At 39.3% G+C, this 15,000-nt stretch overlaps 1 protein-coding gene across 1 annotated transcript in view; it reads left to right on the top strand.

The window, feature by feature from the left end:
- col28a1a (collagen, type XXVIII, alpha 1a) overlaps positions 1–15,000 on the top strand; it is a gene marked incomplete at its 5' end in the record, with an annotated part of 82,652 nt that overhangs the window by 45,201 nt on the left and 22,451 nt on the right. The window contains 5 exon segments of the mRNA XM_083784547.1: positions 1–3; positions 1,413–1,484; positions 2,237–2,305; positions 3,699–3,767; positions 3,906–3,974. The exon segment at positions 1–3 is cut by the window's left edge and continues 66 nt beyond it. Of these exon segments, the coding sequence (XP_083640673.1) occupies positions 1–3; positions 1,413–1,484; positions 2,237–2,305; positions 3,699–3,767; positions 3,906–3,974 (282 nt within the window).

The following is a 15,000-nucleotide window of genomic DNA, read 5'->3' as shown; positions in this document are numbered from 1 at the left end:
AAGGTCAGATGCACACAAAGGTTCCACGTTGTCTCCATGTCTTGTTTGAGTCACGGCAGCTTTAATGTGATATTAAGGGAACATCCTGGATTAATGACATTAAGACAAACAGCTTTAATGTGATATTAACGGAACATCCTGGATTCATGACAAGACAAACAGTCACAGAAATGAATATATGCAAATACGACGTGAGCTCAAAGAACACTGGGAGTGTCAATGTTTACACACCTTCTGTCAGCCTCTGACACATTGCACGCACACGCACACGCACACACACACGCACACGCGCACGCGCACACGCACACGCACACGCACACGCACACGCACACGCACACGCACACACACCACCCAAGGTAACTTTCAAAGGTCTCACCCTTAAAATTGTGTCGTATGTCATTCTGTCAGGGCAGGTTTGGCCCTAGACGGTTAGTTCAGATGTTTGATTATGTCCAATAATTAGAGCTGGGACTCGATTAAAAAAATTAATCTAATTAATCAGAGGCTTTGCGATTAATTAATCTAGATTAATCGCATTTTAATCGCATATCAATATTCAACCCGAGAACAGCGAGAAACCTTTTTTTTTTATGTTTTTTGGTATCCCAGTGAATCAACGAATAGTGACTACAGGATACCACTCATTTTCAACATTTTACTGTCATTAATATACCTGTTGTGGAAATAATAATAAAAAGTCACCCCATTCTGTGTTGCCTAGAACTGGAGGTCTGAAAAAAAATTAGTAACAGTAACAAGTACATCTCAGTGACATCACAAAGCTGTACTTACTTCATATTGTTACTGTTTTTTGTCAGACCTCCAGTTCTAGGCAACACAATATGGGGTGACTTTTTATTATTTCCAGTTTTCAGTACTATAGAAAAGCGCCCAGTGAGAAACGTTCCGCGGTGAAAAAAAAGGTGCGATTAATTTATCTGTAGTTAATCGTGATACATTTTTCTGTAGTTAATTAATCTAAATTAATCGCAATTAGTCCCGGCCCTACCAATAATATCAATGACTTAGCCAGCAGCAGCACAGCAAAGTAATAGTTCCATGTGACAGAGAGGTCAAAGTTGAACGAAAGTTGCACTATAGAAATAGGTCAACAATACAATTAGATGACGCTAGTTTTGTGGATTAATTTACTTTTAATCAGAGACTCCGCCTTGAGCCATCTAGCCTTTATATATATATAACGTCTATGGGCTGGTAGAGTACACATAGAACTACACATCCCACAATGCACTGGGCCATCTAGCCTTTATATATAACGTCTATGGGCTGGTTAGAGTACACATAGAACTACACATCCCACAGTGCACCGGGCCATCTAGCCTTTATATATGTCTATGGTTGTAATGAGTTGTTTCCAGGGGGAACTAACTGTTGCAATGTGTTGTTTCCAGGGGGACAGGGGGAACCGTGGCCCCAGGGGCTTGCCGGGGGCCCTGGGCCCCGTGGGACCTGCAGGGGCCAAGGTACGTGTTCTGTTTAACTCTTTTTTTCCCCCAGGTCCGTATATATTTACGGACGTGGACACTAGGGGGCGTCATATCCCAGGTCCGTATATATTTACGGACGTCGACACTAGGGGGCGTCATATCCCAGGTCCGTATATTTACGGACGTCGACACTAGGGGGCGTCATATCCCAGGTCCGTATATATTTACGGACGTCGACACTAGGGGGCGTCATATCCCAGGTCCGTATATATTTACGGATGTCGACACTAGGGGGCGTCATATCCCAGGTCCGTATATATTTACGGACGTCGACACTAGGGGGCGTCATATCCCAGGTCCGTATATTTACGGACGTCGACACTAGGGGGCGTCATATCCCAGGTCCGTATATATTTACGGACGTCGACACTAGGGGGCGTCATATCCCAGGTCCGTATATATGAGTACACCAACGTATACTCCGTCTATATAATGGTTGATTCCTACGGAAGCCTTTAACATTGGTCCGGTTCCTATAGCAACGCCCCACCGTTCCAACTATGGCATTGCAAATCCCATGGGATGACAAACACTGTATTTTAAAGTGAACGTGTTTTCTGGCACTGGGAACTCATGGGGTTTATGCTAACAGCTAGATCAAATAAAGACAGATCAAAACAATAAGGGACCTTAAAGATGTGTCACGGACACATTGGTTGGTGGGCCCTGGTCATGATGTCATCAGGGGTCATAAGGTCACGTTGTGGTGTTGTTGTTGTGTCCACTAGGGGGAGCCGGGCAGTCTGGGATGGATGGGCCTGCCGGGACCTCCGGGACGGGGACTACCGGGACCTAAGGTACGCAGGCACGCACGCACGCACACACACACACGCGCGCACGCACGCACGCACGCACGCACACACACGCACGCACGCACGCACGCACGCACGCACGCACGCGCGCGCACGCACGCACGCGCACGCACGCACGCACGCACGCACGCACGCACGCACGCACGCACGCGCACGCACGCACGCACACACACACGCACGCACGCGCACGCACGCACGCACACGCACGCACGCACGCACGCACACGCACACGCACACGCACGCACGCACGCACGCATGCACGCACACGCACACGCACACGCACACGCACGCACGCATGCACACACGCACACACGCACACGCACACGCACACGCACGCACGCACGCACGCACGCACGCACGCACACACACTCAAGCCCTACACACACCGGGTGCGCAGCGACGCGGCAACGCCTGGAAAATAGAACGGTGGTGTATCGGAGCGTCAGGCGAGGCGTGAACGCGCGGTGTGGGATAGGTTCATTGGAAATTACGGAGGCGGCTGTTTTGACGTGCGGCGTTCGCAGACGGTATGTGTGGGGCTACACACGCACGCACACACGCACGCATGCACGCAACAAGTTTAAAGGTTTCCACAGAAAACGATCAGAACAGCACAAGTGCAGTTATTTCAGATATAGACGTTATTATTATCCCACGTAGCTCGCTGATGTAGAAAGTAGAAACCAAACAGACCCTTGTTTTTTTAACGTGGTATCTTTCAAGCACTAGCGCTAGTGCTAACAGGCTAGGCTACAATTTACAATTTACAATGTAGGCATTTAGCAGACGCTCTTAATCCAGAGCGACTTACATTAAGCAAGAACAAAAAGCATGGGAATACATCACATAAAAACATTTATCATGAAACATGCGTAAGCTAAGAAAGTAACAGTGGAATATCTATATTATGAGACTATGCATATAAACTATATATATATACGACTATGCTATACATGTACTATGGCGTGCTATGACTATATACAATGCAATTATAGTGCCGTCTACATAACATGCTATAAGTCTGTATCAGATGCTATCTAAGTCTACAGAAATGCTATCTAAGGGGGTATAGGGTAAGTGCTATGGGCCATGATGGAGTCTGAAAAGGTGGGTTTACAGACTACGGCGGAAGATTGGGAGTGATGCTGCAGTTCTGACTGCAATGGGAAGTGCATTCCACAGTTTTGGAGCCAGAAGGGAGAAGAGTTTGGGACGTGTGGAGCGTTGTCCCGGCGTTTTTAGTGAGGGTACTTCCAGCTTCCCTGCGTTGGCTGATCTGAGTGCGCGGGAGGGTTTGTAGGGTTCAATCATACTTGCAAGATATGGGGGAGCCATATCTTTGGTTGCTACAAACATACTGTCCCATTTGTGTATCCAGGGAGACGTGGGAGCCGCGGGCCCAGCGGGACCAGTCGGAGAGCACGGCGTTGGGATCGCCGGGCCGAAGGTAACGTGTCACTGGACATTGCATGTAGTTCTGGTGTCTCACCACCGTGTGGCGCTGTGTGTCTCCTCATGGACACAACGATGTAGTTCTGGTGTCTCACCACCGTGTGGCGCTGTGTGTCTCCCCTCCACCATGCAGGGGGACAGAGGCGGTCCTGGGCCGGTGGGACCTCAAGGGTTAAAAGGAGACGCATACCCAGGACCAGAGGTGGGTCACGCACGCACGCACGCACGCAAGCACGCAAGCACGCTTGCATGCACGTACTGTGCGCACGCACTGCACGCACACACAAACACAAAATGTACGCATTTTAATTGCACTTAGTTTTTTTTGCACATCAGAACTTTTCTCACTGGACGAGTTGCAGGCATACCGATCATACGGGTGCACGCTGTGCTTGACCCAGTGCATGATGGGAAATGTATTATTTAATCATCATTGATTCACTCATACTGTAAACCAACCTGTGTGTTAATTCACTCATACTGTAAACCAACCTGTGTGTTAATTCACTCATACTGTATACCAACCTGTGTTTTAATTCACTCATACTGTAAACCAACCTGTGTGTTAATTCACTCATACTGTAAACCAACCTGTGTGTTAATTCACTCAAACTGTAAACCAACCTGTGTGTTAATTCACTCATACTGTAAACCAACCTGTGTGTTAATTCACTCATACTGTAAACCAACCTGTTTTAATTCACTCATACTGTAAACCAACCTGTGTGTTAATTCACTCATACTGTAAACCAACCTGTGTGTTAATTCACTCATACTGTAAACCAACCTGTGTGTTAATTCACTCATACTGTAAACCAACCTGTGTTTTAATTCACTCATACTGTAAACCAACCTGTGTTTTAATTCACTCATACTGTAAACCAACCTGTGTTTAATTCACTCATACTGTAAACCAACCTGTGTTTTAATTCACTCATACTGTAAACCAACATGTGTTTTAATTCACTCATACTGTAAACCAACCTGTGTGTTAATTCACTCATACTGTTAACCAACCTGTGTTTAATTCACTCATACTGTAAACCAACCTGTGTGTTAATTCACTCATACTGTAAACCAACCTGTGTTTAATTCACTCATACTGTAAACCAACCTGTGTGTTAATTCACTCATACTGTAAACCAACCTGTGTTTTAATTCACTCATACTGTAAACCAACCTGTGTGTTAATTCACTCATACTGTAAACCAACCTGTGTGTTAATTCACTCATACTGTAAACCAACCTGTGTTTAATTCACTCATACTGTAAACCAACCTGTGTGTTAATTCACTCATACTGTAAACCAACCTGTGTTTAATTCACTCATACTGTAAACCAACCTGTGTGTTAATTCACTCATACTGTAAACCAACCTGTGTTTAATTCACTCATACTGTAAACCAACCTGTGTGTTAATTCACTCATACTTTAAACCAACCTGTGTTTAATTCACTCATACTGTAAACCAACCTGTGTGTTAATTCACTCATACTGTAAACCAACCTGTGTTTTAATTCACTCATACTGTAAACCAACCTGTGTGTTAATTCACTCATACTGTAAACCAACCTGTGTGTTAATTCACTCATACTGTAAACCAACCTGTGTGTTAATTCACTCATACTGTAAACCAACCTGTGTGTTAATTCACTCATACTGTAAACCAACCTGTGTTTAATTCACTCATACTGTAAACCAACCTGTGTGTTAATTCACTCATACTGTAAACCAACCTGTGTGTTAATTCACTCATACTGTAAACCAACCTGTGTGTTAATTCACTCATACTGTAAACCAACCTGTGTGTTAATTCACTCATACTGTAAACCAACCTGTGTGTTAATTCACTCATACTGTAAACCAACCTGTGTTTAATTCACTCATACTGTAAACCAACCTGTGTGTTAATTCACTCATACTGTAAACCAACCTGTGTGTTAATTCACTCATACTGTAAACCAACCTGTGTGTTAATTCACTCATACTGTAAACCAACCTGTGTTTTAATTCACTCATACTGTAAACCAACCTGTGTGTTAATTCACTCATACTGTAAACCAACCTGTGTTTTAATTCACTCATACTGTAAACCAACCTGTGTGTTAATTCACTCATACTGTAAACCAACCTGTGTTAATTCACTCATACTGTAAACCAACCTGTGTGTTAATTCACTCATACTGTAAACCAACCTGTGTGTTAATTCACTCATACTGTAAACCAACCTGTGTTTTAATTCACTCATACTGTAAACCAACCTGTGTGTTAATTCACTCATACTGTAAACCAACCTGTGTGTTAATTCACTCATACTGTAAACCAACCTGTGTGTTAATTCACTCATACTGTAAACCAACCTGTGTGTTAATTCACTCATACTGTAAACCAACCTGTGTGTTAATTCACTCATACTGTAAACCAACCTGTGTGTTAATTCACTCATACTGTAAACCAACCTGTGTTTAATTCACTCATACTGTAAACCAACCTGTGTGTTAATTCACTCATACTGTAAACCAACCTGTGTGTTAATTCACTCATACTGTAAACCAACCTGTGTTTTAATTCACTCATACTGTAAACCAACCTGTGTTTTAATTCACTCATACTGTAAACCAACCTGTGTTTTAATTCACTCATACTGTAAACCAACCTGTGTTTTAATTCACTCATACTGTAAACCAACCTGTGTGTTAATTCACTCATACTGTAAACCAACCTGTGTGTTAATTCACTCATACTGTAAACCAACCTGTGTGTTAATTCACTCATACTGTAAACCAACCTGTGTGTTAATTCACTCATACTGTAAACCAACCTGTGTTTAATTCACTCATACTGTAAACCAACCTGTGTTTTAATTCACTCATACTGTAAACCAACCTGTGTGTTAATTCACTCATACTGTAAACCAACCTGTGTTTTAATTCACTCATACTGTAAACCAACCTGTGTTTAATTTACTCATACTGTAAACCAACCTGTGTGTTAATTCACTCATACTGTAAACCAACCTGTGTGTTAATTCACTCATACTGTAAACCAACCTGTGTGTTAATTCACTCATACTGTAAACCAACCTGTGTGTTAATTCACTCATACTGTAAACCAACCTGTGTGTTAATTCACTCATACTGTAAACCAACCTGTGTTTAATTCACTCATACTGTAAACCAACCTGTGTGTTAATTCACTCATACTGTAAACCAACCTGTGTTTTAATTCACTCATACTGTAAACCAACCTGTGTGTTAATTCACTCATACTGTAAACCAACCTGTGTGTTAATTCACTCATACTGTAAACCAACCTGTGTTTAATTCACTCATACTGTAAACCAACCTGTGTGTTAATTCACTCATACTGTAAACCAACCTGTGTGTTAATTCACTCATACTGTAAACCAACCTGTGTTTTAATTCACTCATACTGTAAACCAACCTGTGTTTTAATTCACTCATACTGTAAACCAACCTGTGTTTTAATTCACTCATACTGTAAACCAACCTGTGTTTTAATTCACTCATACTGTAAACCAACCTGTGTGTTAATTCACTCATACTGTAAACCAACCTGTGTGTTAATTCACTCATACTGTAAACCAACCTGTGTGTTAATTCACTCATACTGTAAACCAACCTGTGTGTTAATTCACTCATACTGTAAACCAACCTGTGTTTAATTCACTCATACTGTAAACCAACCTGTGTTTTAATTCACTCATACTGTAAACCAACCTGTGTGTTAATTCACTCATACTGTAAACCAACCTGTGTTTTAATTCACTCATACTGTAAACCAACCTGTGTTTAATTCACTCATACTGTAAACCAACCTGTGTGTTAATTCACTCATACTGTAAACCAACCTGTGTGTTAATTCACTCATACTGTAAACCAACCTGTGTGTTAATTCACTCATACTGTAAACCAACCTGTGTGTTAATTCACTCATACTGTAAACCAACCTGTGTGTTAATTCACTCATACTGTAAACCAACCTGTGTTTAATTCACTCATACTGTAAACCAACCTGTGTGTTAATTCACTCATACTGTAAACCAACCTGTGTTTTAATTCACTCATACTGTAAACCAACCTGTGTGTTAATTCACTCATACTGTAAACCAACCTGTGTGTTAATTCACTCATACTGTAAACCAACCTGTGTTTAATTCACTCATACTGTAAACCAACCTGTGTGTTAATTCACTCATACTGTAAACCAACCTGTGTTTTAATTCACTCATACTGTAAACCAACCTGTGTGTTAATTCACTCATACTGTAAACCAACCTGTGTGTTAATTCACTCATACTGTAAACCAACCTGTGTGTTAATTCACTCATACTGTAAACCAACCTGTGTGTTAATTCACTCATACTGTAAACCAACCTGTGTGTTAATTCACTCATACTGTAAACCAACCTGTGTGTTAATTCACTCATACTGTAAACCAACCTGTGTTTAATTCACTCATACTGTAAACCAACCTGTGTGTTAATTCACTCATACTGTAAACCAACCTGTGTGTTAATTCACTCATACTGTAAACCAACCTGTGTGTTAATTCACTCATACTGTAAACCAACCTGTGTTTTAATTCACTCATACTGTAAACCAACCTGTGTGTTAATTCACTCATACTGTAAACCAACCTGTGTGTTAATTCACTCATACTGTAAACCAACCTGTGTGTTAATTCACTCATACTGTAAACCAACCTGTGTGTTAATTCACTCATACTGTAAACCAACCTGTGTTTAATTCACTCATACTGTAAACCAACCTGTGTGTTAATTCACTCATACTGTAAACCAACCTGTGTGTTAATTCACTCATACTGTAAACCAACCTGTGTTTAATTCACTCATACTGTAAACCAACCTGTGTTTAATTCACTCATACTGTAAACCAACCTGTGTGTTAATTCACTCATACTGTAAACCAACCTGTGTTTAATTCACTCATACTGTAAACCAACCTGTGTTTAATTCACTCATACTGTAAACCAACCTGTGTGTTAATTCACTCATACTGTAAACCAACCTGTGTTTAATTCACTCATACTGTAAACCAACCTGTGTGTTAATTCACTCATACTGTAAACCAACCTGTGTGTTAATTCACTCATACTGTAAACCAACCTGTGTTTAATTCACTCATACTGTAAACCAACCTGTGTTTAATTCACTCATACTGTAAACCAACCTGTGTTTAATTCACTCATACTGTAAACCAACCTGTGTGTTAATTCACTCATACTGTAAACCAACCTGTGTGTTAATTCACTCATACTGTAAACCAACCTGTGTTTAATTCACTCATACTGTAAACCAACCTGTGTTTAATTCACTCATACTGTAAACCAACCTGTGTGTTAATTCACTCATACTGTAAACCAACCTGTGTGTTAATTCACTCATACTGTAAACCAACCTGTGTGTTAATTCACTCATACTGTAAACCAACCTGTGTTTAATTCACTCATACTGTAAACCAACCTGTGTTTAATTCACTCATACTGTAAACCAACCTGTGTGTTAATTCACTCATACTGTAAACCAACCTGTGTGTTAATTCACTCATACTGTAAACCAACCTGTGTTTAATTCACTCATACTGTAAACCAACCTGTGTTTAATTCACTCATACTGTAAACCAACCTGTGTGTTAATTCACTCATACTGTAAACCAACCTGTGTGTTAATTCACTCATACTGTAAACCAACCTGTGTGTTAATTCACTCATACTGTAAACCAACCTGTGTGTTAATTCACTCATACTGTAAACCAACCTGTGTGTTAATTCACTCATACTGTAAACCAACCTGTGTGTTAATTCACTCATACTGTAAACCAACCTGTGTGTTAATTCACTCATACTGTAAACCAACCTGTGTGTTAATTCACTCATACTGTAAACCAACCTGTGTTTAATTCACTCATACTGTAAACCAACCTGTGTGTTAATTCACTCATACTGTAAACCAACCTGTGTTTAATTCACTCATACTGTAAACCAACCTGTGTTTAATTCACTCATACTGTAAACCAACCTGTGTTTAATTCACTCATACTGTAAACCAACCTGTGTGTTAATTCACTCATACTGTAAACCAACCTGTGTGTTAATTCACTCATACTGTAAACCAACCTGTGTGTTAATTCACTCATACTGTAAACCAACCTGTGTGTTAATTCACTCATACTGTAAACCAACCTGTGTGTTAATTCACTCATACTGTAAACCAACCTGTGTGTTAATTCACTCATACTGTAAACCAACCTGTGTGTTAATTCACTCATACTGTAAACCAACCTGTGTGTTAATTCACTCATACTGTAAACCAACCTGTGTGTTAATTCACTCATACTGTAAACCAACCTGTGTGTTAATTCACTCATACTGTAAACCAACCTGTGTGTTAATTCACTCATACTGTAAACCAACCTGTGTGTTAATTCACTCATACTGTAAACCAACCTGTGTGTTAATTCACTCATACTGTAAACCAACCTGTGTGTTAATTCACTCATACTGTAAACCAACCTGTGTGTTAATTCACTCATACTGTAAACCAACCTGTGTGTTAATTCACTCATACTGTAAACCAACCTGTGTGTTAATTCACTCATACTGTAAACCAACCTGTGTGTTAATTCACTCATACTGTAAACCAACCTGTGTTTAATTCACTCATACTGTAAACCAACCTGTGTGTTAATTCACTCATACTGTAAACCAACCTGTGTGTTAATTCACTCCTGTAAACCAACCTGTGTGTTAATTCACTCATACTGTAAACCAACCTGTGTGTTAATTCACTCATACTGTAAACCAACCTGTGTGTTTAATTCACTCATACTGTAAACCAACCTGTGTGTTAATTCACTCATACTGTAAACCAACCTGTGTGTTAATTCACTCATACTGTAAACCAACCTGTGTGTTAATTCACTCATACTGTAAACCAACCTGTGTGTTAATTCACTCATACTGTAAACCAACCTGTGTGTTAATTCACTCATACTGTAAACCAACCTGTGTGTTAATTCACTCATACTGTAAACCAACCTGTGTGTTAATTCACTCATACTGTAAACCAACCTGTGTTTAATTCACTCATACTGTAAACCAACCTGTGTGTTAATTCACTCATACTGTAAACCAACCTGTGTGTTAATTCACTCATACTGTAAACCAACCTGTGTGTTAATTCACTCATACTGTAAACCAACCTGTGTGTTAATTCACTCATACTGTAAACCAACCTGTGTGTTAATTCACTCATACTGTAAACCAACCTGTGTTTAATTCACTCATACTGTAAACCAACCTGTGTGTTAATTCACTCATACTGTAAACCAACCTGTGTGTTAATTCACTCATACTGTAAACCAACCTGTGTTTAATTCACTCATACTGTAAACCAACCTGTGTGTTAATACTCATACTGTAAACCAACCTGTGTGTTAATTCACTCATACTGTAAACCAACCTGTGTTTAATTCACTCATACTGTAAACCAACCTGTGTGTTAATTCACTCATACTGTAAACCAACCTGTGTTTAATTCACTCATACTGTAAACCAACCTGTGTGTTAATTCACTCATACTGTAAACCAACCTGTGTGTTAATTCACTCATACTGTAAACCAACCTGTGTTTAATTCACTCATACTGTAAACCAACCTGTGTGTTAATTCACTCATACTGTAAACCAACCTGTGTGTTAATTCACTCATACTGTAAACCAACCTGTGTGTTAATTCACTCATACTGTAAACCAACCTGTGTGTTAATTCACTCATACTGTAAACCAACCTGTGTGTTAATTCACTCATACTGTAAACCAACCTGTGTGTTAATTCACTCATACTGTAAACCAACCTGTGTTTAATTCACTCATACTGTAAACCAACCTGTGTGTTAATTCACTCATACTGTAAACCAACCTGTGTTTAATTCACTCATACTGTAAACCAACCTGTGTGTTAATTCACTCATACTGTAAACCAACCTGTGTGTTAATTCACTCATACTGTAAACCAACCTGTGTTTAATTCACTCATACTGTAAACCAACCTGTGTTTAATTCACTCATACTGTAAACCAACCTGTGTTTAATTCACTCATACTGTAAACCAACCTGTGTTTAATTCACTCATACTGTAAACCAACCTGTGTTTAATTCACTCATACTGTAAACCAACCTGTGTTTAATTCACTCATACTGTAAACCAACCTGTGTTTAATTCACTCATACTGTAAACCAACCTGTGTGTTAATTCACTCATACTGTAAACCAACCTGTGTTTAATTCACTCATACTGTAAACCAACCTGTGTTTAATTCACTCATACTGTAAACCAACCTGTGTGTTAATTCACTCATACTGTAAACCAACCTGTGTGTTAATTCACTCATACTGTAAACCAACCTGTGTGTTAATTCACTCATACTGTAAACCAACCTGTGTGTTAATTCACTCATACTGTAAACCAACCTGTGTTTAATTCACTCATACTGTAAACCAACCTGTGTGTTAATTCACTCATACTGTAAACCAACCTGTGTTTAATTCACTCATACTGTAAACCAACCTGTGTTTAATTCACTCATACTGTAAACCAACCTGTGTTTAATTCACTCATACTGTAAACCAACCTGTGTTTAATTCACTCATACTGTAAACCAACCTGTGTTTAATTCACTCATACTGTAAACCAACCTGTGTTTAATTCACTCATACTGTAAACCAACCTGTGTTTAATTCACTCATACTGTAAACCAACCTGTGTGTTAATTCACTCATACTGTAAACCAACCTGTGTGTTAATTCACTCATACTGTAAACCAACCTGTGTTTAATTCACTCATACTGTAAACCAACCTGTGTGTTAATTCACTCATACTGTAAACCAACCTGTGTGTTAATTCACTCATACTGTAAACCAACCTGTGTGTTAATTCACTCATACTGTAAACCAACCTGTGTGTTAATTCACTCATACTGTAAACCAACCTGTGTGTTAATTCACTCATACTGTAAACCAACCTGTGTGTTAATTCACTCATACTGTAAACCAACCTGTGTGTTAATTCACTCATACTGTAAACCAACCTGTGTTTAATTCACTCATACTGTAAACCAACCTGTGTTTAATTCACTCATACTGTAAACCAACCTGTGTGTTAATTCACTCATACTGTAAACCAACCTGTGTTTAATTCACTCATACTGTAAACCAACCTGTGTTTAATTCACTCATACTGTAAACCAACCTGTGTGTTAATTCACTCATACTGTAAACCAACCTGTGTTTAATTCACTCATACTGTAAACCAACCTGTGTGTTAATTCACTCATACTGTAAACCAACCTGTGTGTTAATTCACTCATACTGTAAACCAACCTGTGTGTTAATTCACTCATACTGTAAACCAACCTGTGTTTAATTCACTCATACTGTAAACCAACCTGTGTTTAATTCACTCATACTGTAAACCAACCTGTGTGTTAATTCACTCATACTGTAAACCAACCTGTGTGTTAATTCACTCATACTGTAAACCAACCTGTGTTTAATTCACTCATACTGTAAACCAACCTGTGTTTAATTCACTCATACTGTAAACCAACCTGTGTGTTAATTCACTCATACTGTAAACCAACCTGTGTGTTAATTCACTCATACTGTAAACCAACCTGTGTGTTAATTCACTCATACTGTAAACCAACCTGTGTTTAATTCACTCATACTGTAAACCAACCTGTGTGTTAATTCACTCATACTGTAAACCAACCTGTGTGTTAATTCACTCATACTGTAAACCAACCTGTGTGTTAATTCACTCATACTGTAAACCAACCTGTGTTTAATTCACTCATACTGTAAACCAACCTGTGTGTTAATTCACTCATACTGTAAACCAACCTGTGTGTTAATTCACTCATACTGTAAACCAACCTGTGTGTTAATTCACTCATACTGTAAACCAACCTGTGTGTTAATTCACTCATACTGTAAACCAACCTGTGTGTTAATTCACTCATACTGTAAACCAACCTGTGTGTTAATTCACTCATACTGTAAACCAACCTGTGTGTTAATTCACTCATACTGTAAACCAACCTGTGTGTTAATTCACTCATACTGTAAACCAACCTGTGTGTTAATTCACTCATACTGTAAACCAACCTGTGTGTTAATTCACTCATACTGTAAACCAACCTGTGTGTTAATTCACTCATACTGTAAACCAACCTGTGTTTAATTCACTCATACTGTAAACCAACCTGTGTTTAATTCACTCATACTGTAAACCAACCTGTGTGTTAATTCACTCATACTGTAAACCAACCTGTGTGTTAATTCACTCATACTGTAAACCAACCTGTGTGTTAATTCACTCATACTGTAAACCAACCTGTGTGTTAATTCACTCATACTGTAAACCAACCTGTGTGTTAATTCACTCATACTGTAAACCAACCTGTGTGTTAATTCACTCATACTGTAAACCAACCTGTGTGTTAATTCACTCATACTGTAAACCAACCTGTGTGTTAATTCACTCATACTGTAAACCAACCTGTGTGTTAATTCACTCATACTGTAAACCAACCTGTGTGTTAATTCACTCATACTGTAAACCAACCTGTGTGTTAATTCACTCATACTGTAAACCAACCTGTGTGTTAATTCACTCATACTGTAAACCAACCTGTGTGTTAATTCACTCATACTGTAAACCAACCTGTGTGTTAATTCACTCATACTGTAAACCAACCTGTGTGTTAATTCACTCATACTGTAAACCAACCTGTGTGTTAATTCACTCATACTGTAAACCAACCTGTGTGTTAATTCACTCATACTGTAAACCAACCTGTGTGTTAATTCACTCATACTGTAAACCAACCTGTGTGTTAATTCACTCATACTGTAAACCAACCTGTGTGTTAATTCACTCATACTGTAAACCAACCTGTGTGTTAATTCACTCATACTGTAAACCAACCTGTGTGTTAATTCACTCATACTGTAAACCAACCTGTGTGTTAATTCACTCATACTGTAAACCAACCTGTGTGTTAATTCACTCATACTGTAAACCAACCTGTGTGTTAATTCACTCATACTGTAAACCAACCTGTGTGTTAATTCACTCATACTGTAAACCAACCTGTGTGTTAATTCACTCATACTGTAAACCA

The sequence above is a fragment of the Protomyctophum parallelum genome, assembly GCF_964188405.1.
Source record: "Protomyctophum parallelum genome assembly, chromosome: 1".
Classification (NCBI taxonomy): Eukaryota; Metazoa; Chordata; class Actinopteri; order Myctophiformes; family Myctophidae; genus Protomyctophum; species Protomyctophum parallelum.
The sequence above is the reverse complement of the archived record's forward strand: the minus strand, read 5'-3'. Positions and strand labels throughout refer to the sequence as shown.